At 44.0% G+C, this 27,606-nt stretch overlaps 1 protein-coding gene across 1 annotated transcript in view; it reads left to right on the forward strand.

The window, feature by feature from the left end:
• The first annotated feature begins 5,917 nt into the window (after window positions 1-5,917).
• Window positions 5,918-27,606, forward strand: part of IPO8 (importin 8) — a 74,813-nt gene continuing 53,124 nt past the window's right edge. Inside the window, exons 1-5 of the mRNA XM_075940701.2 lie at window positions 5,918-6,112; window positions 14,233-14,314; window positions 17,261-17,417; window positions 22,241-22,399; window positions 26,775-26,931. Of these exons, the coding sequence (XP_075796816.1) occupies window positions 6,029-6,112; window positions 14,233-14,314; window positions 17,261-17,417; window positions 22,241-22,399; window positions 26,775-26,931 (639 nt within the window). The 5' untranslated portion in view covers window positions 5,918-6,028. The remainder of the gene's footprint in view (window positions 6,113-14,232; window positions 14,315-17,260; window positions 17,418-22,240; window positions 22,400-26,774; window positions 26,932-27,606) is intronic.

Consider the following 27,606-nt stretch of genomic DNA (forward strand, 5'->3'; position numbering starts at 1 on the left):
GTTCACATCTCTAATCTGGACAATTTCTATTTATATCCTGCTGCCTGTGCCACTAGATTTCTAAGCAGTGGTTCAGGCAGCAGGATCTTATTTATATAGTTCACTGCCCCCAGTCACAGCACTACCTCAGCAGGGGCTGGAGCTGTGAGCCCTTTAAATAGCCACAGCAACCCCAGGCAGCTGCCAGGCAATGCAGTAGTGGCAGAGCCGTGAGCCCTTTGTGGTTTGAGTTCAAACCCTCCAGCCACAGACAATCCAGGATTCTCTGGTCCAGCGACTGTCTGGCTGGACCAGAGAACCCTTGCTGGCTAGCTTCAGGGGCTGGGCCAGAAGGATGGGGAGTGTAGGGGCAACAGGATGGGGAGCCTTGACCCCTCTGGTCCGACAAACTCTGTGGATCCAGGACCACTCAGATACCAACAGTGCCACACCAAGGAGGTCCAACCAGTACATTTCTAATGCAATGCTTAAAGTGCAATGTAAAGTCTACACCAAATTACAGACTATTTAATACAGCATTTATCAAAGTAGGCCATATGGAAAGATTTCTGTTCTAACTGAAGCTTCATGGTCTGTTTTCTTTGATTCCAGTGAGGATCTTTGACCCAATTGAGATGTAAAATATGCAGCTTGGTATGTGTATTTAAGGGACAAGCTCTACAATTTATAGAGCAATAAAAGCAGTTGTTACCCATTTTTAATTGGCTCTGGGGGGAAAATATAAGTTCAGTAAGCAAACATGGAAAGACTGGTACTCTTCTTTCATAACTGTTGCTTGTATTCTGGTTAGGTGTGCATGTGTCACATGCATGGTTGTTAGAAAGCTAGTGGCTACCTAGTGAGTAGCCTTGTGACTACCTGTCAGGCTGGTTGAGTCCCCTGGAATGGTGCTAGTGTGCCACACTGTGTATGACCCTGCCAAGCTAACTGCCTCTCAGTTCCTTCTGGCTGGCTACTCCAACAGAGGGAAAGGAGGGTGGGTATAGAATAGATATGAGCAACACATCTCAAAGCAGGGTGAGGGCACAGTTGGGCCATTGTTATTATGGAAAACTGTCTATGGGGGCTCCAACATTAGGGCATAGAGCTCAGACACCCATTGGGCAGAGGTGATGGCAACCAGAAAAGCCACTTGCTCCTTTCTATACCTTTCATGACATGTGGCCCATGAATGCTGCAAGGACTAAGTTGATACCATGTGCGGGCAGAGGGGCAGGTGGAGTCCTTCAGTAGTCTTAAGGATGTGTCTGACTGGAGGACTTGTGAAACCAGTGACCTGCTTCTCCCAGATGGAAAGCAGAAATAACTGTCAGGTGCACCTTCCGCAATGAAGTTGCCAGACCTTGTTGCTTTAGACACCAGGTACTAGGACACCTAGGAAATAGAAGTAGACAAGGGGCACCGATGTTGAGAGAACCAACAAGAAAACCACGTTCTTTTCACAAAGTGAGTCAATGGACTTTCTGCTGCTGAGAAGGTTGATGGGATGGTGGGATATTTGACCCTGTTCCACTCCCTCCAGATCATTCTGCCCATCCCTCTTCAGGGTCCACCTCATGAGCAGCCCTTCAGAAGGTCAGCATCTGTGCTAAGGGAATACGCTTCAGTGAGCAGAAGCATTTATGCTTATTGTCACTCCCTTCCCTCCCCCCCCCCCCCCCAAGCTTGAGTCCTGTGTCTGTCTAGTTTCTTTCCTACCTTGCTTCCTTGGCGAGAACGTCTTGATCTCACCCTTTTAGATTCTCCATCCCAAACTACAGCCAGTTTCAACTTCCATTGTTTTCTTGTCACTCTCATCCTTGCATCTTGGCTTCTAGTCCTCCCCATTTTTTCACTGCTCCATCCTCGCTCATATTGGCGTGTGGACCCCCAGCTCCTTAGCCCAGTCTCTTCAAGCAAATCCCAGTTCCTCCTTCACACCCAGCTCATCAGATCTGGTGACTGTATCTCCTCCCCTGCCCCACTGCTTCAGTCCTCTCCTCTTCAGTCCTGGTTTCTCCCTGACTCATCCTATCCTCCCCCGACTTATGAACTCAGTCCATCACCTTATTTTTCTTCTCCTACAGTTCTAGTCTACTGGGCTATTTAGTCCTATTCTCCCAGTCACCCAGTCTCTCCCTTTTACAAACACACCTTCCATTAGCTTCTAATCTCCATTCTGGGGCTCCTCATCCCATTCTACTTGTAAATCTGACTGGTGAAGTTCTGCCCCTTCAAGTCCAGCTCTTCTTTGTTCTGTATTCAAATGATGTAGCTTTCTCTTTCATGCTGTCTGGTCCTGTATGGAAGCAGCCTTTGAAAGCACAGGAGAAATGAACATTCTGCTCTCAGTTCAGATACATGGAACCTGCATGGCTGATGGCAACGTAGAGCTGAAATTGCAAATGAAGTGCTGCTCCAGCTCCAGCTCCAGGGGGAATGTACTTGAGGGAACATTACTCCTGAAATCTAGCATCTCTACTGAGCTTGTACAAATTGCTGTTTTTCAAAGGTTTGCTACTTGGCCAGATTTGAGCAGACACTTGCAGGGATGACAAGATACATTCCAGACAAAGGCCACCCCACCCCAAACTTCTGGACCCTGTCTAAAGCCCTGTGTAAGGCAATAGGGGTTTTTGAAGACAAAGCCAGATTTTTTAACATAAGCAAAATTTTTCTTTAATTGTGTGTTCAGAAAAGGCTGAAATTTTATAATGAAATTAAACTTGAGGCAGACACCTGATGTGAAGCCTTTGATTCATCAGTTAATTTGGCAAAGTTATAAGGAAGTTCATGTAGGGGCTTACAATGGGAATTGTTAGTAGGTAATACCAACTATGCCTTTAATCATTAAGATACAAAGGTAATAAAAGAACAGCTAAAATCTGCTGTAGACATGTTCTTCAACTTGATATTAATCTGGCTCTTGAAGTTTATAGCACACAAATTGGGATGGGTTTTAGCGCTGTACTTAGCTGCAGTATTTGCAAGTGTTTATGATGGACAACAAAAGGGCCTAAGCTGGTGCTGGCATCTGGGCTTGACTTGGGGACTGTGCCAGATGAAGAGGAGGTTTGTATGGATGGTAAATAGCTCAGCCACCAAAATACTCAAATTCTTATTCTTCAAAATGCATTAATTTCTAAGCATACTGTTAGACAGGTTTCCTTTTCTGTCCCTACCATTTTGAATTTGGGTAAATTTTCATAGCTCTCCTACTTGAACCTGATTCTTTCATTCAAGTCAAAGCAGACTCTTATCAAGGATTCTACAAGTATGGTATTTCCAGTGATCAATTTTCAAAATGTCATTACTAGTTCTAAGCACTTCAGTCAAACTTATTAAAGAGAACTTTATCTTTCTGCATGTCCCATTGATGTTGTGGGGTGAATCAGTTAAAATGGTGCTAATAGATCTGTAGCTCATTTTTTGGCTTGTGCCTTTGTGATGGATCCAAGACTAGGACCCCATCTTCCCTTACCCAAAAAACAGTGCAAAAATAGCAGTATCTTCATTTGTTCTCGCCTGCTTTAATCTGTGATGGAGCTTGGCTTTTACTGTTTATCCTTGATTTCTGTATGTATCTTTCATAGCTTTGTTACCCAACTTGTCCCTTTAACTTCTGTAACTGAGGCAGGTTAGACCGAACAGTTTAAGGTATAGATGTTGATTTTCCCCTTCAAGAACTGATTTAAATCAATACTGACTAGTATTATCTGGATAATGACATGACTCTTTAGTTGGTTAATTTGAAAAGCACCTAAGTGATTTAGAAGTCTAATCCGATGTTCAGAAATGCTCGTTATTTTGCAGGCTTTAAAAAATGTTAGCCTTTGTTCAACTGGTAGGAATTATGTAAGGATAAAGGGTAAGTAGTCAGACCAAATTTGCACCTCAGCTAGCACTTTCAATAGAAAGTGTTTTCCAATTTAGGGGAAATAGTGCATAGAAACTCATACTGCAGCTGTTTTCAAGATGAGAGTTCAAATATCTGGGTGAGTAGTGGGTACTTTTAAAACTCTTTACTATTGCCTAAAATATTTTCTTCACTCTAGTACCAAAGGAAATCTGGTTTTGTCCACTCGTGAATACTTACCTCACATGTTGTGAAACAACATATGTATGTTCACTTAACCATTAAATGGTCCAATTTAAGGAAATTGGCTTAGAGCAGCCTTGTTTCTTTATTTCCTTCTTCCCTCTACCCCTACCCATGATTGTTGTAATAGATTTACACTAAGATAATTCAGTCTACTTACAGGAATGTGAGTAAATTACACATCAACCACATTATGCTAGATGAATCTGTCTAGCTCTAGCTAAGTAAAATTGATAATTTTGCTAAGATGATGAAATTACCAAAGTGCTGAATTACCTGCCATGAACTCAGAGGCACAACTAGAGTTTTTTACTAAGGGACGGTCCAATAGCAGTCCAGGATTTGGGGAAGTATGCAGCTGTGTCTGGGGCAATCCTAGAGCTACAGTTCCAGGGAGAGCTGGTGCCTTCTCCTTCTCTCCCATCTTCCCCCTGCTTAGCTGTGAGTCACTGACAGCTTCATTCATAACCACTGGTCCTGGATAATGGAAAAATCTCAGCTGAGGCAGACCAGCCACGATCTGTCTCATGACCTGCTCTGGTAACTATCCACTGGAGCAACTAGGACTAATTGATACTGCCTCCCTGCTAGAAATGAAGTTGAGGAAATGAGACAATTTTTAGAAGCATTTATAGTTAAGTCCCTGTCTTCACTCTTACAGTGGTATAATTAAAGGAAATTCCTTCACTTTTACTATTCTATTTGCATAATTAATCACAAGCATTTTTAAAGGTCTCTTGAGGGCTTCGTTTTAGTTCTAGTTCACTCTGTATGCTAAGGCAAAGTAGAGCTACTAAAGTTGTTCTGTGAGAAACCTACACCTTTCAACTAGAAAATATCAGCTTGGCTAGTAGTGGAGGGGACAGAAGTAAGCAGTCCGGGGCAGAATTACAGTTTTACTATGACTAAGTGCAACATGTTAAAAATTTCCTTAGGACTTGTTTGAAGGTAAGAACAGGCTCTGTGCAGCCTATTTCTATCCCTCCTCAACAAGTGTCATCTGTCAATGACGGCAGAGTGTTTGTGTTTTCCTCCCATGTTCTGCCAGCCCCTTAGGAGGTGCTGTAAGTGAGCTTTGTCTGTTGCTTAGGTTAGCTCGGACCTCCCTTCTCACCTTTCCTAACCCAAGCTCCTGTCTCAGCGCAGACTCCACACTCTTACCTATACCAAACTGTTTCCCAACTCTCTCCCAGAGCCTGGAGCTTGTCACCCTACGTCTTCCACACCCAAACTCCCTCCCCTAGCTTAGCCTCTCTGCTGCAACCTGTGCCCCTTTGGGTGGGGGAAACTGGGTCCAAGGAAGCGGGGGGGAGGGGGCGTCTTGCTGGGATTGTGGGGTTTTGGGCCGTGTAATGGTCTGTGGGGTTCCTGGTTAGACAGTGGGCAGCTGTGCTGGGCAGGCCTGGGGCCGCTGTGCCTGTGCTGGCGGGCCCCCCCCCCCCCGAAAAAGTTGGAGAGAGAGACCTGTGCCCATGTCCCTCCCCTGTCCCCAGATCTGCCCTGGGGGAGGGGTTCAGCGCCCTCCCTCCGTCGATTCAGAAACACTCCAGCTAGGTGGCGGCGAGCCCGCCCCCCCCCCCCCCCAAACAGGGCCAGCTGTGGGGGGAGGGCGGCTAAGGACGGAGACGAGTGTCCGTATCGCACCATGGCCGCCCCCACGGGGCACAGGGCGTGCGGTGGCAGCCGCCGTAAAGCAGCTCCGCCGTGCCCATGTCGCTTTCCGTACAACAGTATGGTGGCCTCCTCTTCCTTCCTTCCTTCCCCGCTCCCCCGGCTGCCAGAAGCCGAGGGAGGCGCGGTGGCCGTAAAGCAGTCCCCGTTTCCCGACGCCTGGCTGTCGCGCGCCCCGGTGCGAATGGCCGCGGAGAGCGGGGCGAGCTGGTGACTGGCGGGCGGGGGAGGGCGGCGCAGCGCTGCCTGCCGGCGTGAGGGGCGGGGGGTGGGGGCGACATGGATCCCAACAGGATCATCCAGGCCCTCAAGGGCACCATCGACCCCAAGCTGCGCATCGCGGCCGAGAACGAGCTCAACCAGGTGAGGGGGAGGGGCCCGGGCCCGTCACCCGCCGCGATGGGGCCCGGGAGCGCGCGCGGGGGGGGGGGGGAGATGCCCCCGCGCCTGCTGCCCCCCAGCCCCTGGGCGAGTCTCCGCGCGGACCCGCCAGGCGCGTCCCTCTTCCCCTCCCGCTGTCCGGGGCCTGCCGGCCCCCCCGCGAGTGTGCGGGCGTCTGGGGCGCCCCCTGCCCTGTGGCTCGTGGCCCAAGGCCGCGCTGTGGCCGCCAGCCCCCTTCGCTCGGGTCGGGTCAAATGGGGGCGGTGGGAAGGGGCGTCCCCCGAGCTCTGGGCCCCGGCGCTGCTGCTTCTGCAGCCTCGGGCGGCCTGCGAGCGCCGCCCGCTCCTCTCGCTGGACCCCATGGAGCGATAGAGCTTGTGGTGCTCATCTGTCCCGGTGCGGAAAGCCGGGGGGCGGGGCATTGAGAGCTATTCCTCCCTTCACCTGAGCTGTCTGTGTAGCCTGGGCGTCCTACCTGTGCGGGTGGGGGCATCTGTCACTTGCAGCATCTGACAGCTGGTTTCCTAGTTTCTGTTCTGTGGCAGTAAGGGCAGAACCAGCATGGTACTAGACACCAAGTGGATTCTTAACTAGGGGCAGCTCCCACATGGAAAGAATGCTTAAAGGGACTCTCAGCTGAAATTAAACATGGTCTCAGCCTGAAGTGCAATCAGAGTGTTTCCACAATTAACAGCTGTCAGGGAAATCTGATGAGATGTGTTCTGCAAAAGTATTCCCCTGCAGTGTTTGAAAGCTAAGGCAATGATCCTTAGCTGGCTGTGTATAAACAGACTTCTGTGGCACTAAGGAGTTCTGCTGACTCCGCTGGGAGCCTGTGTGGTTCTGGGAGGGGTGGGCAAGCGGGAGTCTGCCCATATGGCACCACTGGCAGGATCAGTGCCTTAACTTTTGTGTGCTTAAAGACACCAGCCAGAATATGTCAAAGTAATGGTTGCACCTGAATTCTTAATTTGGTGATGTTGTACATGTCTATTAGACTCGAAATACATGATTGTGCACTATTTTTCAAGTAATACATATAGGCTACGTCTAGACTGGCATGATTTTCCGGAAATGCTTTTAACAGAAAAGTTTTCCGTTAAAAGCATTTTCGGAAAATAGCGTCTAGATTGGCACGGATGCTTTTCCGCAAAAGCACTTTTTGTGGAAAAGCGTCTGTGGCCAATCTAGACGTGCTTTTGCGCAAAAAAGCCCCAATTGCCATTTTCGCGATCAGGGCTTTTTTGCGCAAATGAAATCTCAGCTGTCTACACTGGCCCTTTTGCCCGAACGGGAGCAACATAGTATTTCCGCAAAAAGCACTGATTTCTTACAGTAGGAAGTCAGTGCTTTTGCGGAAATTCAAGCGGCCAGTGCAGACAGCTGGCAAGCTTTTCCGGAAAAGCGGTTGATTTTCCGGAAAAACTGGCCAGTCTAGACACAGCCATAATGTATATTATATGTACAGGTTACAATGCTCACGTGCCATACACCATTAGACTATACTGTCATGACAAGAATATACAGTTAAGACTATGCCTGCAATCATAATTTTGACACTTGTGAGTTTTGGTTTGTCATATAATCTTAGCATTCTCCTAACATAGGTGTTTTGATGGAATGTAGAAGATTGACATCAGTTTTGAATTTATTTTGAAGAGACCCACCTTTTGGGGTCTTTGCTATGTTAACTAAAATGATTAATAAGGCTTTGCAGGATTCAGGTTCAGTTTACAAATTTGTCCTTATTCTAATTGTCCAAACCTCCAATTTAAAACCGCTCCTGAATTAGTTATTATTTAATACTCTCACTTTTAAAAACTATTACATTCCTATATCATAATGTGGCCACCTGCTTTCTTTTATAATGTCCACTATTTATTTTAAAAACACAAAAACAAATACATCAGTGCTTATTTTATTTTGTCAAAAACAACAGATGGAAACAAAACTGTACTGTAGTAACAAACCTTGGTATGCTTGGCATGGCTAGAGCAGAAGAATGATTGTCTGGATTCCTGGAATTTGTTCCTGACTTTGCCATTGACTTGTTTCACATGCGTTTTATAAAGCTCAAAAGAAAGTTTTGAAGATTGTTGGGATTGTCAGATGACAGATGTGATGACTGCAGATTACTAGTGATATTGTTGTTATGCTGGACTTTGGCTCAGTTTCAAGGTTGGAGCGATACTTGTCAGCTTTTCTTTAAAACATATTCATAAGATTTTTTTCTGGTTTAAAACGTGATTCCTGGAATTGAGAGAACTATGTAATATTTTTGGAGACCCCTTGTTCCTAGAGCGAGTGAGCATTATGAATTTAATTGACACATATCAGGTTCTCTTGTTGTGACATACTAATGCATATAGCACTGGCTTTAACACTAATCCCTGAATGAATTGAACAGAAATTTGCCAGGAGAATGAAAACTGAGAATAATCAGAGTCTAACTGTTTGACATTAATTCTGGTCCTTGAAATTCGGAAACATTTCAGTGTTAATGTCTGGAGCAATGCTTCAGAACCTTGTCAAACTTCAGTAAATCCTATGACAATATTGACCTGGATCAACACACCTTCATATCTCAGACTCCAGATGCATTCATGTCATATGCCAGCGATTATACCAAGAATACACCTCTTTTGGTGACTAATGGCTTGTCTAAATGCAAAAGTTGTACCATATTATATTGTATAATTAAAGCAGTACAGCTCCCTTAGTGTGGTTAGTTACATTGGTATTAAAGTGCTTATACCAGGACTACTTTTTCCTACCTGGGAAGAGGAACAAGCTATACCAATATTACTGTGTCCACAGTAGAGACTGTACAGGTATAACTATTTCAGTAATAAAATAGAATCAGACGCTTAGTTAAAATGCTTTTGTTGATATAAAACTTTTTTTCTTAATAGAATCTAAGTCACTTTTGGTAAAACTGGCAACCTTTTGTGTATGTAATATTTAATTTAAAAAGAAATGCAAATAAAACAAATAGTCCACACATTCAGTTTTTTTAACCAGCATCTTTTTTTCCTTTAAGAATATTAAGTGAATCTTCTAGTATGGTGGTTCCCAACCTTTTTTATACCATGGACCAGCAAACCCATTCACAAACATTTGGTGGACTGGTAACATTTTATTTGCATATTCATTAACCCCTAGATTCCCCCCAACCCTCCACTATCCCCCAGCGCCAGCCACTGACCCCAGAGTCCCCTGCACCCAAACCCCCTATGTCAGTCTCCCACCCTCAGAGTCCCCCAGTGCTAGTCCCCCATCCCAAATACCTCAGTGCTTCCCTGACCCTTAGAGCTCCCCTACCAGACTCCCCCCCCCCCCCCGTGCCAACCTCCTGTTTCCAGAGCCCCTCAGTGCCAACCCCCTGCCTCCTAGAGTCCCCCACTACCAGAACCCTCCAGTACTGGCCCTACCCCGAGTGCTTGCTCTGCCCCGCATTTCCCCCCCACCTAGCCCTGCACTGCCTTCTAGCTGCCAGCTGATTGCTGCTGTCTACCTCACGGCTGCCCTAAGGCTGCATTGCCCGCCACACAGTGAACCGCTCTTCTGCATCTAGGAGGAGACCCTGCCCCTGCCTGGCACTAGTTGGTTGAGAGGTGGGGCAGGACATGTCTTTCTCAGCAGCCACGGCGGGAGGGGAGGTGCTGGGCGGTATACCCCAACTGCCAGAGACGCCGCAGCTCAGCAGCCTGCAGGCCGAGGACCAATGCCGGTCCATGAACAGGCGGTTGGGAACTGCTGCTGTAGTATTTCATCTTACTTCCTCTTCTGTCTCTAAAAAGCCTTTCTCTGGTGAAGAGATGCTGAAGCATTTCTCATATGCCTTATCACCAGCCTTCCTTCAATAGCCAGAGGCAGTTTCTGGAGATTAATGTCTGGCTCTTCTGATTTCAAGGGCAGAATATGCTGCCTTCCCAGAGATTCCAGGCCGTAAATCAAAAGATAGAATGATGGAGTTTGGGACTCAGTATGTTACAATCTCACTGTAAACACCTGAGTTGTAAAAATTTATTTTTCAAAGCTTAACAGATAAATGTGTATTATAATTTGTAAATAGATTACATCGTTTCAGCTGAGGTTTACTGAATTGTTATATCTGTGGAGAGGGAACTGATCAAGAGAATACTTTGCACTGATACATTCATTTTTATTTGAGATCTTAAATTACTTTACAAAGATTAACCCTCCAAGCACAAAATAGGTTAGAATCAGACCATTTTTGCATTTGAGTAAATGGAGGACGAGAAAGTTAAATGGTTTGGCAAAGGTGTTGCTGTGACAGATCTATTAATTGAATCCACAGAAAAAGTCATGATTGAACTTTAATTGGTGAAGAATTGTGGCACTGGACAGAAATCTAATGATTTCTCTTCATCTTCTGTCCGAATCCAGGCCAGTAGATCACATGTACTCCGCTTAGGTACTGAGTGATTCATTGTGCTGTTAGCTCTGTTTTGTACAAGCTTCAGTTTTGATACCCCTGCCCCTAATTCTCAAAAAGAAAATCTTGCTTGAGTAGTGTTTGCTTCACTATAGGTGGCTGTGCATCCTTGTGCCTCTGACTGGAGAATTTTGGTGTCAGGGTCCATTCAGCCAGTGCATGCATTGCACCCTTCCATGACGCTAACCAACACTGTGTGAGCAAACCCAACTCGAGTCCTTCTCAATAACTCAGAGATGGAAATTTAGCTGTCTGTTAGCGGATCATTATCTTCAGAATTGTTGATTTTAGCTACCTTTTTTGGAGCATCTTTTTTTCTTTTTTGAAACTTTATTATTTAAAAAATCTTTTATTTTATGCATCATTTTTCTTCCACGTTTTCCCTCCCCCAGTTTGGGAAACATCCTGGTCAGGGTACATCTGGTATACCTGACTTCAAGAAGTGTCTTAGTTGCAAGGAGAATATCCTGGTGACTGATGGACACTTTTAGTGGAACTGTTGCATAGTTCTCATAGGAGAGAACTACATACTACAGAAGCCTGGTTTATGCCAACAACTGAAGCCCAGATACAGAAAGAATAGAGAACTGAAATGCAAGGTTCTCCTAATGGAGGTGGCCCTTCAGCCATCCTTTCAGTCATGGCAAGACCTGGAAAATGGGAAACCTCCATGCAACACTCTTCTAAGGGAGTTGAACCCAAGAAAACAGCATGTGTCACTCATGCAAGACCTCTAAGAAAAGGCCCCCACAGTGAGCCAAGACCTACTTGAAAATGATCTCTGGTTTGCTCGGTCTCATCAGTGCTGACGGCATTGCAGGTCTCTAAGTCCAGTACCCAAGGCTTGCATGGTAGCTCCCCAGCAGAACATGCTGGGCTGCCTCAGGGCCGACTGGGTCCAGGCAAGGAATCATCGATGCTGACAGAGCATGAAAAATAAAAAAAAATCTGTTCTGGGAAAGGCTCCATTGGCATGGATATTCACATCAGTGCCATATTCGTCATGCTGGCCATCAGCAGGCCATACTGTTAGGTCTACATCACTGATCCTTTCAGTGCAGACATCTCAGCACTAATTGCTTCCACCTGTACCAATGCCTTGGGCACTCATGTACTTTCAGTACCCAGCAGACCTTTTGATTCACCTTTATGCAGTATCCTGGCCTCAAGTTCACCTGGAGATGCAGACTTTCTGGGAACATCATGTTATACTCTTCCCCCTTTGTTTTCCACTGAGTCTGATAGTAAGGAAGAAGACATGTTTTCCTGCAACTCCTCTCATCCACCCTGTGATGTGCAAATCCAGCATGGGCCTCAGCCATACCATCCCTTTGATCACAAGCCTCCCTCATATGGATAGCCCCTCCCCACCCTCTCACTGGTCCTATTGTGACTGTTGGCAGGCACTCAAACATCGTGCCTCCCATGGTTCTATCATGGCCCATCAAGAGCCAAGGAGTCATCCTCCTTCTGTTTCTGCATGGAGGACATTGTAGCCCCCTGAATAATTCAGAGAAGAACGGGAGGCAAAAGTCAAGGAGGAAGATGCCCCCCCCAGACTAATTTCTCATTGTCATCACCAGATCAGACATGGATGCCCCCTCTACCATCATTGACAGATGACTTTAAGCTGTTCTAGGAGTTGGCCCAGCGGGTGGCAGAGGGACTGCAGACAGCACTACAGGAGATGACTGGGTCATACCACAAACTAGTGGACATTTTACATTGTTCTGTCTTGTTCAGAGTGGTGTCCCTATTAATGAAGCCTTTTTGAACCTTGCCAAGCTCCTATGGCAGACCACAGCATCTGTTGCACCAATATGTAAGTGGGCCAATAAAAAGCATCACGTGTCAGCAAAAGACACAGAATTTCTCTCATCCATCTCCCAATTTTGCCATAGCAAAGCCTCCTCCCCGGGAGCCAGGATGGTAAGGGCTGGTGGCTCTACTTCTGGGAAGGCTTCATTGCAGGCTCTGTAGTATAAAGCTAAAAGCCCACAGTACAGGTAATCGTGTAACTACTGAGATTTTCAGTGGTTACTCTGGTACCCTGTTTCACAATTTTTAATATTCCTAGTGTGGACACAAATCTTTATGGAAATGCTAGATTAAGGCATCCAGGTCATAAGAAAAAGATCTATCAATCATGCATATCTGAGCAGTTTAATGAGTTGCAGTCCAAAAAATGATGTTGTGTTGCTGTGTTTTGATTTTTAGTTAAAGTTCTTTCCTTTTAGCTAAGACAGTGTTTCCCAATTTTATTTGGCCACGGAACCCTTTTAAACTCGAAAGAATTTTGCGGAACCACTAATAACAGCCATATATATGGAGTTGAAAAAGTAGACCACAAATAAGTAAGGATAATAATATACATATGCTAAACCAAGGTCATGAGATCAGCATTTAGTTTAATTGCACATATTTAAAAACAAAAATCACATTTAAGGTGTACAAAAAATAAAGCTAAAAAACGAATATGCATTAAATATTTATTTATTTTTAACCATAAAATGTTATTGTAATGGATTTTTTTTTTGGTGGAACCCTTATTTTCACTTTGTAGAACCCCGGGGTTCCATGGAAGCCTATTTGGGAAACACTGAGCTAGGAACGTCACCCAAACCACCATAGCTGCCAAATGTAAGCTATCTGAAGAGTACTGGTGAATACCTTCCAGAGAAAATGAAATAAAAGAGAGCTGCTGTCATGAAGACCCCAGGAAAGAGCTCCCTTTGAAACATCAAATGCCTGGGGCTGAGAGAATCATAACTAATAACTAAAGATGTTGCTGGAGCTGTAAAATCACTGAACCACGCAGAGTCCTCTATTTCTCATGCAGGAGGATTCCCACTGAATGGTGGCAGTATAATGCTGTCTTATTTTCACATCTTTTAATCTGGCATGCTTTGCTCAGAAGTTCACTCAGCAGTGTTTCCTCTTAGAAATTCTTCAGATATGCTGAAGATGAAGTTATTGAAAAATTCCCAGAAAAATGCACAAAAACTTGTGGCTTTGAAATCTGCTCTGTGTGCACTTGGGTAGTTAATTATGTATGGCTAGTCCACTAGGTTTTCCAGATCTTAACTTTTCTCTTATGTTACTATAAATTTAATCCAACAAATATGCTGTGTATAACAATAATATTTGCCAAATATACTTTAATGTAATTGAAATTATTTACTGATTGAAAATGGTGTGGTAGCATTTCTATTAAACCATGAAGTATTTCTCACAGAGGTGCTTGTATGTTTGAAGCAAATCAACATGCATTTGACTCTTTTAGGGTAAGTTTTTTTTTTTTTTTTTTTTTTGGTTTAAATAATTCGGACACTTTTGAAGTGATTTCTATTATTTGTAGTCAGTTTTGTCTGGTATTTAGTATCCCACAATCTCCAGAAAGTTCCTTTGATACATCACTAATGCTAGTTTCTTGCCAATATTTGCTCAGTTTTGTTGTTTGTGGTGCTGGAATGAGTGAATTTGACAGATGTGAAATTCCATTCAATCTGTACTAGAAAAGTCTCAGAATACTGTTTTAACTCTCTCAAAAATAGTCATCCTGATTTTCTTACTCATTAGGCAATACAATATTTTAAATTTAAAAAAAATCTTTAACAATGTATTTTTTTTTTATAAATTTCAGTCGTACAAGATCATAAACTTTGCTCCCAGTCTACTACAGATCATAGTTTCGGATCAGGTTGAATTTCCAGTACGTCAAGCAGGTGAGCTAAATTCTTGTGTCATTTTCTTCCAGTTGTAAAGCGGTTAATAAGATATTAAAACAAAATGATAAGCTATTGTTATGCCATTAAAATATTCTCTATTTTGGCCTTTGAATTCAAATAGGTCAGTGAAGGAGTCTTAATGATTTGGTGATTCACTGTCCTGTGCGGGGGTGAAATCTGGTTATGGCATGCTTAAAAGCCAAACCATGTCTCTTACTTTCCTGTGTTTATGGTGGTCTCTCTTGTATTAGTTTGATTCCTCTGCCTTTCTAGGTAAAAGTTGGATATACAGGAGGGCATTAGAAGCTCAGATTTTTTTTCTCACAAGGAGAGGTGGAGGCTACATGAAGAGGGTATGTGGAGGGCAGGGGATCTTATCTGAATGAGTCTGTCATTGTTTTGAATTCATAGCTTAGTGAAATAGAAGTCCTTGTTAATGCAGACTGAGTACATGCTAGCTATAGATCCTTCCTCCAAAAACAAATCTCAAGAAAGATCACTTAGGCACGTTATGGGAATATAGCTAGCTAAATGCATCTTAAAGGGATTCCTTATATGCATGTGATATCGGGTGTGTGGTTAGGATTACCAGGTAGCTTCAGAAAAAATACCGGACACATTTGATTGTGGGGGGGAGGGAGGGAGGGTCCAGCCGGGAGGGGCAGGGGATGGGAAGCAGGGCTGGCGGGGGGGTGTGGACTGCGAGCCTGGCTGGGGGAGATCGGGAGGAGGAGAACTGGCCGGCGGGAAGCCGGGCTGGCCGAGGGGGTCGGGGCTCGCGGGGCTCGCTGGGAGGGGAGTGGGACTGACCCGGGCACAAGCAAATCCCAGGGCGCTGCCTGTCCCACGCACGGTCCTGGTGAAGCACGAGCAAGCACGCTACCGCTCCACAACGCACTTGAACAGTGCTCAGGAGCATGGACAGGGCAAGGATAGGCACATGTCTGGTATTCTCTGAATTTTTTTACCGGACAGAGGGCCCAAAAACTGGACTGTCCGGTTGAATACCGGACAGCTGGCATCCCAATGTGTGGTAGAGTTACTTTTAAGCACATGTCTAACTCTTTACAGGATCCAGGACCTAAATTATTTGTTAATAGAACATATTAATTAATCCTGCACAGCATGTGGCTAAATGTGAAACTTCAATGAGTACAGCAAGCATTCCACTTTTCCAAGAATTTGATGAGCAGTTTTCATTCACAGCTCTCTTTCTATCACATGAAACAGAATTGTCCATAGAAAATATGTGTGTATTGGGGGGAGGTGTGCAAAAATTCATTTGAAAGACCAGTAAATCCCCTGAGTGCATTGGGGCATGCTGATGTATGCTGTTCATCTTGCTGGCCTGTAAATTATCATAATGCCATTCACAGTTGCATTATCTGTTAGGATCATGCTGGCGTAAAGGGAGGCATTTAATTCAGGATCCATAAGGTGACGTCAGCAAAGTAGATTCTTATTTTAATTTTTCAGAACAAATAAATTCATGTGTAGATCATATTTCAGTATATTTTTAGGGAGAGGAAAGGGGAAGGCAGTACATTTTTACTAAATTGCTAAATCAACAGAATGCTGTAGTTACTGTAAGAGCAAGAATTTATTCAAAATCTCAATCCATGTAGAAAGCACATGTCCCGGTTTGACTTCACTGCATTACACTATTGTATTTGTTTTTCTGATCCTATTTTTATCTGAGTGCTCTGGTCTATCGGAATTACAGAATTTGATTAATACTTTTCGATCTGTCAAAATTGAGAAAAATATTCTATTCAAATGTGTCTGATTCATGCTTCAGTATGCTTTAAAATCCCAATCAGAAATTAACAAAAAGGAAAAAGGTGAAGGATTAGTATTCTAAAGGTTTATTAAGAACTTTCTGCTAATGTTATGTCTGAAAGAATATTTACAGGCATTATTTTAGAGTAAGCAATATTTTCAGTTTAAGGATTATCAGGATTACTGCATCTTAATGTGAGGTGATGGGGAACATCTCTGTGGAACTACGGAGAATTGTAATAAGAATTGGGGAAGTTGCAATGGGCCTTTTTTTGCTTGAATAAAAGGTATGCTACATGCCCATTTGATAACCAGGCATTTTTCCCATGTCGAATGTACTGATCATGAATACATCTATGATTTATTTTAAGTTAGTCTGCAAAACTCTACTGAGGGGAGTAAGTTACTTTGAAGTTGAAATATTATAATTTCCATTCAATATAATTGTAACATATGAGTAACTTTTAACTGGGTTGTTAAATTGTTGTGACAGTTTTGCAAAACGAGTTGTAATAAAGAATATCTGGTAAAGGCTGATTGAAATAATCCCATATTTTATTTAGGACCACACATTTGACCCTGATGTTTCTAGTGATGAACAGCTTGTGTTGGTAGACTTAAGATCTTTCATCTCCCATAACTATTAATGCTAAACTGTTCATTTGATCTTCTATTTAGCTGCGACACTCTTAGTACCATTCCCAGACCTGAAGAAGAGTTCTGGATAGTTTGAAAGCTTCCCTCTCTTGCCTGTGGATATTAGTCCAATAAAACAGCATTGTTTTATCCATTTTGTCTCTCCAATATTTGTTAAAAGACAGAGATTCAATAGTTCCTAGCCTTCTGCCCTATTTTATTGTTCAGCATCACTATGTCACCTTCAGTTGTAATCCACATTGCATTGTAGGAATAACGAACAATCCTGTGGCACTTTAAGAGACTAATAAATGAATTAGTTCATGAGCTTTCGTGGTAAAACCCACATCATCAAATGACCTAATACATTTGTTAATCTGTAGGGTACCACAGGACTGCTTGTTGTTTTTACAGTTATAAACTAACATGGGTACCCTTCTGAGACTTATTGCATAGTAGGGACTTTACAGAGCTGAATTTAAGCAATCCTTTCCATGATGCTATGTTAGGATTTTTTCTGTAATTTAGCTGCCATTTACCTGAAGAACATGGTGACACAGTACTGGCCGGATCGGGAACCACCACCAGGAGAAGCAGTGTTTCCATTCAACATTCATGAAAATGATCGCCAGCAGATTCGTGATAACATTGTGGAAGGAATTATTCGGTCTCCTGACTTAGTGAGGTACATTATACTGTGCATAAACACTCAAAACTCTTTAATCCGGCAACTCTGGGAAACAGGTTTTGCTGGGCCAGGGAGAGAGTGAGGAGGATGGGATGGGGTGCTTACCTGGTGCTCCCAGGCACTGCCCCCTACCACTATGGGAGTGGCAGGGAAAAGACTCTGGCAGAGCATGTGGCTGCACTGCTGTTCTCCCAGCTGGGGCAGGAGAGGAGCAGCAGCAGCACATAGAATTGCTTCTGCTTCTGCTTGCCAGGGTCCATACCATGGGTGTTCCCACATTAGGGACACCTGGAGTACAAAAGTTATAGTATATTAACTAAGGGCCTGACTAAGGGCTCAGCCCCTGCAACTCCTTTTTTTGTCTCACTAGATTGAACTGTGAGCAACTGTCTTCTGCTCACAATAAGAGATTTACAACAACACATAGAGGCTACGTCTACACTGGCCCCTTTTCCGCAAGGGACATGCTAATTTTCCAGGTCGTAATAGGGAAATCCGCGGGGGATTTAAATATCCCCCGCGGCATTTAAATAAAAATGTCCGCCGCTTTTTTCCGGCTTTTAGAAAAGCCGGAAAAGAGCGTCTACACTGGCCCCGATCCTCCGGAAAAAAGCCCTTTTCCGGAGGATCTCTTATTCCTACTTTGAAGGAATAAGAGATCCTCCGGAAAAGGGCTTTTTTCCGGAGGATCGGGGCCAATGTAGACGCTCTTTTCCGGCTTTTCTAAAAGCCGGAAAAAAGCGGCGGACATTTTTATTTAAATGCCGCGGGGGATATTTAAATCCCCCGCGGATTTCCCTATTACGACCTGGAAAATTAGCATGCCCCTTGCGGAAAAGGGGCCAGTGTAGACGTAGCCAGAAAGTTTAAAGCAACTCCTAAAACTTGCTTTAGTTGTTCTCTATTTATTTTACTAATTCAAAGGAGATTGGTGCATGGGCCTGTCTTGGTAGTTATTTCTGTCAGCCACTAACCCTCAACTCCAGATAAGTACCATTCTCATCATAGCCTGAAAATGATTGATTGGTTTGTTTGTGTGTTTTTGCAAAGTCCGTTACTCAGCTGCTTTCATTACTTTTATACACGTTGGAAGAACTTATTTCAAATAATGTTTTCAGTACCAATGTTTTACAAGCCCTAGGAAAGCAAAGATATGCTTCTCTACATATCTCCACACTGTCTTTGAGGACAGTGGTATAATTCACAGGTTTATTACCAGCTAGTACTGTTCATTGGTCTAAGTAAAATGAGTTTGAGAGTATGCATCAGGATTCTAGTGGACCAGTATCCCCATTTAAAAAAAAAACAAGAATAAACCTTTTCCTTCACAAATGCCAACAGGTGCCTTCCTTGTTGGTAATCTCACTGGAAAGGTACTCCTGTGCACAATATTTTAACGTTCTGCATATTTTATTTGTCAAAACAACAATATAATCATGCCAGTTTAATTTATTTTGGTCATTTATTTCAAAATACCTGCCAGCAAGTAACAATGCAGAGAGCAAAAAAAGATTCAGGGAATGTTTCTTGATGAATAGATTCCTTACTAGCCATATTAATACAGAACTTAAAGTAATAATTAATTTATACTACAATATAGAAACTTATTTCCTGAACTTCTCACAAGCAGTGCAAAGGTTTGGGAGAGTCAGGGGTAATGAAGAGCCGAGGGAGATGGAAGTAATTGCTGGGAGCCTGAGAGTAAACCCGGAGGATTGTTGAGTATGTATGGTAGTTGGTTTTTTGGGGGGGAGGAGGAGGATTGTTAGGAAGTTAAGAAGTCTCCCCACTGCAGACCTGACTGCCCCCTAACCTCTCCCATTCATTCATGCACATCTGCCCCATCCCCATCTTTCCCTGTGTCCTACTCCCCTTGTCCCTATGTGTCCCGAAACCTTATTCCTGTTCAGCCCTTGGCTCTATACTGTTACCCAATAGCTTGTGTACCCATTCCCACTCTCCCCACCACTAACCCTTCTGAATCCCAGCCTGTGACCTCCCAGCATCCATATGTGCCCTGCTCTGTTGACCCCTCCATGTACTCTTCATCCTTAGCTGGCCCCATAGGCATGTCACTGTAAGGAAAAGCAGCCTTTGTGCCCTCCCTCTCATGGGCTTGGTCCTCCAGCTGGTGAACCAGCTACTCTCTCTTCTAATGCCAAGGTATCTCCTGTGGGTAACTGCAGCACCTTTCCAGCAGAATGTATTATTCTGTAAAGAAAAAAAATCTGCAGGGGACATGAATTCTTTGTGTGTGCAGTAGCACAGAATTCCCCGGGGATACGAAAGATAAAGGATGGCCACAATAAAGATAATGATAAAGATAATGGTCACAATAATTGAATAGTATCACAGCCATTTCAAGTCTCAGGCCTGAATTGTAAGACTTTCACATTTGATCCCTATCTTTTTAAATCACATTTACTTCTGAAATCTCAAGCTTGGGACTGGGAGCAAGAGCCCATTTATTGAGTAACAAAGCTACTCAAATATGGCCTTTCCACCTCTCTATTGTGCTAGCAGGGATGGGTTTCCATCATTACAACACCCAGCGCTCTGGTTATCCCTCTTGATGGAGTATGCCCTGCCTCCATCTGCTGCTGGGTGGGCCTGGCCAGAACCTCATTGTCTCTCAGTTCCTGAACAGTCTGTCAATGGGAGAGGCTGTAACAAGAATTGTGTGGGATGGGGTAGAGTCAGAGCCCGTGTTGGTGGGGCAGCAGAGTATAGTGAAATGGTATGAAGCAGCAGCTATACTAAAGGACTGCATCCATAAGGAACCCAATTTAATGATTAAAAAGAACTTTATCTGGGCTTGTAGCCCTCCTGTGTTTCTGTAATATTTATTAGTATTCCAAAAGGCCAGGTTTACACTGGTGGTGAAAATGGATGCAAAATACTCAACTCCAGCTATGTGAATTGTGTAGCTGGAGTTGATGTATCTTGCATCAATTTTCTAGGGTGGCCCCACTGTAGGAGGTCACCTAGAGAAATGCTCCTATCAAGTTGTCTTGGTCCTCACATCAGCTAGGAGTACTTGTACTGATGGGGGCACCCTCAATATTGGATTTAGAAGGTCTTCACTAGACCTACTAAATCGAACCCCAGAGGATCAACCACCAGAGCGCTGATTCTCTGGCAAGGGGATATGTGGCTAAAATCACATGCATTACAGCTTTTCCAACTTGAGATCTCTGGTGCTGGTGACTTGAATCTCTATTGAAAGCAGTAGTCTCTCCAGCTCAAGGTTATAGTATGGTATAGGTAAGCTTGCCTTGCTGTCACCTGTACTGTTATTATTTAATAATCGATAAATAGAATCCTACCGTGTGCTCACACATTGTTGCAGAACCTTGGTCAGCGCTCAGTTTATCCGAAAAGCACAAAAAAGACGTTTAATAGGCTTTGCCATGTAGTTTTAATTGGTGAAATGTGCAAAATATTTTGATGTTGACCAAAACAGTCATGTCTGAAAACCAGTTGTTTAAAAGTCTATAGGAAAAAGGGTATAAATAAGCAAGGTCCTACAAACTTTATTGTATGGAGAGTAAAGCTATGGAGGTTGCCACCTTCAGCTTGCCAGAGCAATGATAGGAGGGTGCAGATGCAGAAAGTTGGCAGTGTGAAGCACAGATGGCAAAGGGATGAGAGGGACGAGAAACGGATGCAAAGCTAAAATGGTTAGAAGAATGAGAGCTACTTGCTGGTTAATGACATCCCTCCACTGAAATGCCTGTATAGAGAATTGCAAAGAGGATTTTCTATAGTAGCATATTAGACAGGGATGTATAGGGATGTGAATGAGTAGTCAACTAGTTAGTTAACCGATAAGCCTGGCCTTACAGGTGGCCCCCGACTTGTGATGCGATCGGTTCCTGGGGAAGCATCGCAAGTCGGGGGCGTCGTAACTTGAACCCTAATTTACGATAGGCATCGTGTGCCATTTTAAATGCGGGCTGAGGACATAAGTCTGGGGTTTTCAGCCCTTTCCGCACTTAAAAAAAAAATGGTTGGAAGTGCAGAGAGTCGCAACTTGGGCGGTTGCAACTCAAGGGTTTCCTGTATTGGTTAATCTGGTCAACTACTCGCATTTCCCCACCCCCTTGCTGCCTCTGTTACAGGGCAGCTGGTTTTTAAACTGACTCCCCTTGCGGACCTGCTCCCACCTGGCACCCCGCGTTGCTGCCTCTGTATCTGCGTGCCTCCCCTGCCACCGAGGACTATAGAAGAGTCGACTAACCGCTAAGAATTTGTGTGGTTAGTCAACTATTCTATTACCCATGATCTAACATCCCTAATGTTAGACAAAGAGAAAATATTTTGCAGACTCTTCATTCCTTGTCAGAGTCAGGAGCATTGATCAAGGGAGATCATAATTTGGTGAGGAAACTTCAAGATGCATCGCACACAAGACACTTTTGTGTTATAACATTTGCATGCTTACATTCTTTTGTTGCTGCATTTCACTTCCTGGGCACTTAAAAAGACTCTTAGAGATTAATTTTCAAGGAGTAGTGCTAGTAGGTTTCAGAAAGAAATTGTGTGTATGCAACACTTGATGTGTGTGGAAAGTGAAGAGGATGGGAGATAAAGCAACTAAAAAGCCTGAATTTGGATGAAGAGTGAGTTCCCTTAACACTAACTTCAAACTTTTTTGTTCTTCCTGTCTCATTTTCTGGCTCTCTCCTCTCAAGCTCTTCCAGTGTTCTTAAAGTATGTAGCCATTAAATAATCAGAGTTCAGGATCAGGCCTTTAATATAAACTATGTGCTGTTAATATTTATTGTCTTATAACATACTGCTTTTATCTCCTCTTTTAGGGCCCAGTTGACAATGTGTCTTCGTGCTATCATTAAGCATGACTTTCCTGGCCATTGGACAGCAGTAATAGACAAGATAGGCTATTACTTGCAGTCTCAGAACAGTGGGAGCTGGCTTGGCAGCCTGTTGTGTTTGTATCAGCTGGTGAAAACTTATGAGTAAGTGGATTTCCATCAGTAAAATATAAATCAGTGTTATCTCAGCTGATTTCTCCATTTGGAAAAAAAGAGCTCAAAGAGTGTTGACAATTCTCTAGGGAATTCAGACAAAGGATGGGAATTTCTGATTGCCAGATGTTTGCTTTCTTGCATGTAAATGAGAACTATTTATCATGTCTATATTGACAACAGTTTGAAGCATCAGAGAGTCTTAGGCTATGTCTGTGCTGCAGAGAAGAGCCCACAGTGCCGAATCTCAGAGCCTGGGTAAAATAGCAGGGTAAATTTTCATGCTGGGGCTGGAGTCCAGTCTCTAAAACCCAGTGGAGAAGGCAAGATGGCTCGGAGCCTAGGCTCAACGAGAATGATAATGTTTACATTGCTACTTTTAGTCCCTAGAACCTGAATCAATTGTTCCAGGCTCTGAAACTTGGCCCCTGTGGGTTTTTCTTTGAACTGTTGACATACCCTTAGTGATTTTTTTTTCTTATCTAACTCTTTTTTTTGTTCAAGTTTCTTCCTTAGGTGTTTTACTTGAATAGAACCATTTGTGAATAACTGTCATAAATGTATGCAAAACTTTGTTCTAAGGACCCCAAAATGTTTTATGTAGCACACGCAAGCATCATGATATTTATGTTTTGGTAGTGCCCACAATGTTTGTAGTGCCAAAAACAGGAAAACAAAGGCTTGGTCTGCACTACTGTGGTAAATCAATCTAATTTACACAATTTCAGTTATATGAATAATGGAGCTGAAGTCAATATTGTTAGATCCACTTACTGTGGGAGTTACACCGTGCTGTGTTGGTGGGAGTAGGGATGTAATAGTGTAGTCGATTAACCGATAAGCAAAGGCTTATAAATTAATCCATAGACTACATGCATTTATTCCCCCTCCCCTCCCCCGTACGATTTTTAGCAGGCTGACCAGCAGTCCTGCTCAGTCTTGGCTCACGCTGGGTTCAGGACTTACCCCCGCTGTGGCTCTGCATTTAAAGTGTGTTAGGACCTGGGTGGGCAGGTAGCTCGGCTTAGTTCCAGCTCACACCGGGTCCAGGAGCTCAGACCCCCTCACCCACCCTAGAAAGGGGCTGCTGTCTCTTTATCAGAGGCAACAGCACAGGGTGACAGGTAGCCAATCTTCGGGGGGAGCTGGTTTTTAAATTGGCTTCCCTCGCGGACCAGCTCCCGCCTGCCACCCCATGCTGCTGCCTCTGATACAGAGGCAGCAGCACAATGTGGCAGGGGGCTCCTTGGGAGTAAAGCTGGAGTGCACTGGCTTCTGGGCCTGCCCCTGGGGACTATAAAATAGTCAACTAAAGTATAAGAATTCATGAGGTTACTCCACTATTCAATTAACCGATATTTAACATCCCTAGGTGGGAGAGTGCTTCACTTGAACTTTCCTTACGCTTCTTGGGCAGATGGAGTACACAAATTGATGGGAGAATGCTCTCCCATTGATTTCACATGTCTTCAACTAACCCGTGGCTAAAATGACACTCAGTGCATTGATTGCAGCAATGCTGATCTACCAGGAAGTGAAGACATACCCATAGTCTCTACCCCCAACATGTGTCTGATCTAATTAGACAAGTGACATAGAAAGAGCAAGGGAGAGGGTGTCTCTCAAATACATACATTTGAAAATGTAAGTAAACACCAAGTCTCTCTACTGTTGTCACTGAAATGTAGCCTACTTGGTCAGAAATTGTAGCCAGGTGGCTAATCAACACACAACAGTGTGGTGTTGGGGAGAATGAAACTTTGAGTCACTACCATAATCTATATACAAACAGGAAATGCCATGGGATGTTTGGAGTCAGTCAGAATTTACCTGACACACTGAATTACAAAGTACAGGCAGTCCCCGAGTTACTGCTGAAACTGACCAGTGGCTGACTACAGGAAGCCCCTGCCCCGGGCTTCCTGGAATCAGCCACTGATCAGTTTCAGCAGCAGCTGACTTGGGGATGCCTGGGGTTCTTAAGTTGAATCTGTATGTAAGTCAGAACTGGCGTCCAGATTCAGCCGCTGTTGAAACTGATCAGTTTCAGCAGCGGCTGAATCTGGACGCCAGTTCCGACTTAGGGACTGTAGGTTTGTTCTTAAGTTGAATCTGTATGTAAGTCGGAACTGGCGTCCAGATTCAGCCGCTGCTGAAACTGATCAGTTTCAACAGCGGCTGAATCTGGACGCCAGTTCTGACTTACATACAGATTCAACTTAAGAACAAACCTACAGTCCCTATCTTGTACGTAACCCGGGGACTGCCTGTACAGTAAATACATCCTTGTTTCAGAAAGCAGGGTCTGAAACACCACTTCTTTTGGATAACTCATTGATTTGTAGAACTTGTCTTTATGGAAATGTGTGTGTTGGGGGGCGGGAGTGGAATTATTAAAAGAATCTGGGAATAATATTGATATACATTATATCCAGTGCCTAACAATCTGTCAGCATGTGGATCTATGCCAAGATAAAGTCTTGGAATATTTTGTCCTCATTTCTTATGGAGGGATATCTGTGGTTGATCTGTGCTTTTTCATGTGGAGGAGTTTCTTGCAGTAGAAACACCTTTGTCCAAGCTAGCTTGTCCTGTCTTGTTTCTAAAAGAGCTGGATTGTGTAAAATGGGAGAATTGGGGGAGGAGCAGTCCCTAGGCATACGCAAAATAATTGGTTACATAGGGCACTGAAAGAGTGCCTCGGTGCAGCTGTGGTGGTGTATGTCTGAGGAGAGCACTGAGCAGCTCTGCTGGTTCCTCTCCAGCCTCTCCCTGCAGCTACTGCAGGGCTTCTCCCTACTCTTTCTTGGCCAGCAGCAGCCAGCTAGTGAGAGTTCCCTGCTGCCAAACTGGGAGCAGAGAGGAGTCCCCAACATCTGTAACTCCACTCTGGCCCCAGGGAAGCCCTTGGCTCCTGGTAATCTGCGGAGTGGGGGTGAGCCCCAGGCCCCTAGCAGAAGCCATGTGCGGGAAAGGGAGGGAAATCCCAGGTCCCCCAGTAGGAGCCGAGTGGTGGACAGGGAAGGAAGCACCAGATCCCTGGCAGGAGCCATGTAGTAATGGGAAGGAATTACCTGGATCCCAGGAGAAACTGCGGTGTGGGGGATGGGAGGCTAATTTGCATAGGGATCAATAATTTGTAAGGATGGCCCTGGGAATAGTTTGGATTGTAAGGTTACTCAATTCACCTGTCAGCCACGAGGTTTAATGAGCAATAATCGCCTTGCTCAGTATGAAATCCACGTGGACTTAGAAAGTATTGAAATATAAAATTAAGTGTAAAACTAAAGCTATAATCCGTTTTCCTCAGGATCCAACTTTTGTAACTGTATTTTAGACACTGGCTGCGTAAGCCACAGAGATAGCAGTTTGCACAGATTCACCATGACATCTAGAATCTCTCAAGAGTTGATGCCTCTTGACAATGCTTGACCACTGCCAAGAACGGAGGTGTGATTGATTCTTGACCATTTTCCAAAATGTGGAAGCCCACACTGGAGGCTAAAGTACTTTGTTTTTGTGAAGGAATAAAGCAAGTTAATGGCCCAGAGTTATTGTAATGCCTTTGTAGACATTTGGAGGAGCAGCTATAATTTATTGGATAACAGGATACAACTTATCTTCAAGTTGAGCTTCCAAGGAAAATGCTGGTTTGTGAATATGGTGCCTCCTTTGTAGTACTGTATACTGTATGTACTCTGGGACCAATTGTCAGGGGTGCCAAACGCTCTTTGCTTCCTCTGACATCAGCTGGAGCCTCAAGCATGTGGCATCATTGAAAATTAGTTCCACTATTTATCAAATTAATTGACCAGTTATTTATATTTATAAAACCAGACATACATTTTTTAAAAGATCCCAAAAGCCTAGCCAACCAAAAGAGCTTTTCCTACCCCCTGAAGGCTATTTACTTACTTATTGAGTACCAGCAGTGAGCTTGGTACTACATGAGCATGTAATAAGTCATAGTCCCTGCTCCAAGAAGCTTACAATCTAGTTGCAAGGAAATATTTATTATTTGTATTTCTAATGCACCTAGGAGCCCTACTCATAAACCAGGACACCATTATGTTAGTTGCTGCACAAATACAGAACACAGGGGTGGTTCCTGCCCCAAAGAGCATGCAGTCCAAACAAGATTAGTACTGCCCATAGTATCATTTGACATTTTTATGTCTGCTGATAGAAAGGTTTGCATGCATTGTGTGGGCTGTCAGATGGAGGCCGCAGGAAAGGAGAAATGAATGAACACTGCACTCATGAGTGTCAGGGCATTTTTTAAAGAAGATGAATCACTGGAGAAGGAATGGGCTTTAGAACTGGGAATACTCAGATCCTTGATATCTATATTTGTCCTTGTTTGCAGGTATAAGAAAGCAGAAGAGCGAGATCCTCTCATAGCAGCAATGCAAATATTCTTGCCTCGGATTCAGCAACAGATGATCCAGCTTCTTCCTGATAACTCCCACTACTCTGTACTGCTTCAGAAACAGATTTTAAAAATCTTCTATGCACTAGTGCAGGTAGGCATCTGTGCACAGAGAGCTATTTGAAATTGTAGATTGCTGGGGACAACAACCCACTTACACATATATCCCCCTTTCCAAATGCCGGTTGGATAAGGTACTGCTGATTCTGTTCATGTATATAATTAACCAACTAGCTCTTTAGAACAATAAAACGTGTTGCACTTATCCAAAAATGCTATTCCTCCATGTTCAGAGTTCCAAAAAGCCTTAGCACATACAGGCATTGTAATGTGCCCTAAAGTTAATAGAGTCAAGCCATTGTGTACTAAGAGGAAGGAGCAAATCACAGAGCTTGTCTAGACAGTTAGTGCATGGCAGACTGGAGTGCAAATCTACCTTGCACCAGACTGTCACATGTTAACTGGCTATATCAGTGGTGGGCAATAACCAGCCTTTGAGCCAGACAGATTCAGTTTGCCAGGATTAGCCCCTGGTGGGCTGCTGCTGCTTTATTTACCTGCGTTTCCACAGGTATGGGTGCTTGCAGTTCCCGTTGGCTTCAGTTTGCTGTTCCTGGGCAATGGGAGCTGCGGGAGTCCATGTCCTGGTCCACGCTGCTTTCCGCAGCTCTTATTGGCCAAGTATGGTGATCCAAGGCCAACAGGTGCTGCAAGTGGCCATAGCTGCAGAGCAGCTCCTCATTTGATCTGTAATAAGTTCATCTTGAGT

Source organism: Pelodiscus sinensis, chromosome 1 (assembly GCF_052426305.1).
Source record: "Pelodiscus sinensis isolate ZL-2025 chromosome 1, ASM5242630v1, whole genome shotgun sequence".
In the NCBI taxonomy this organism is placed as follows: Eukaryota; Metazoa; Chordata; order Testudines; family Trionychidae; genus Pelodiscus; species Pelodiscus sinensis.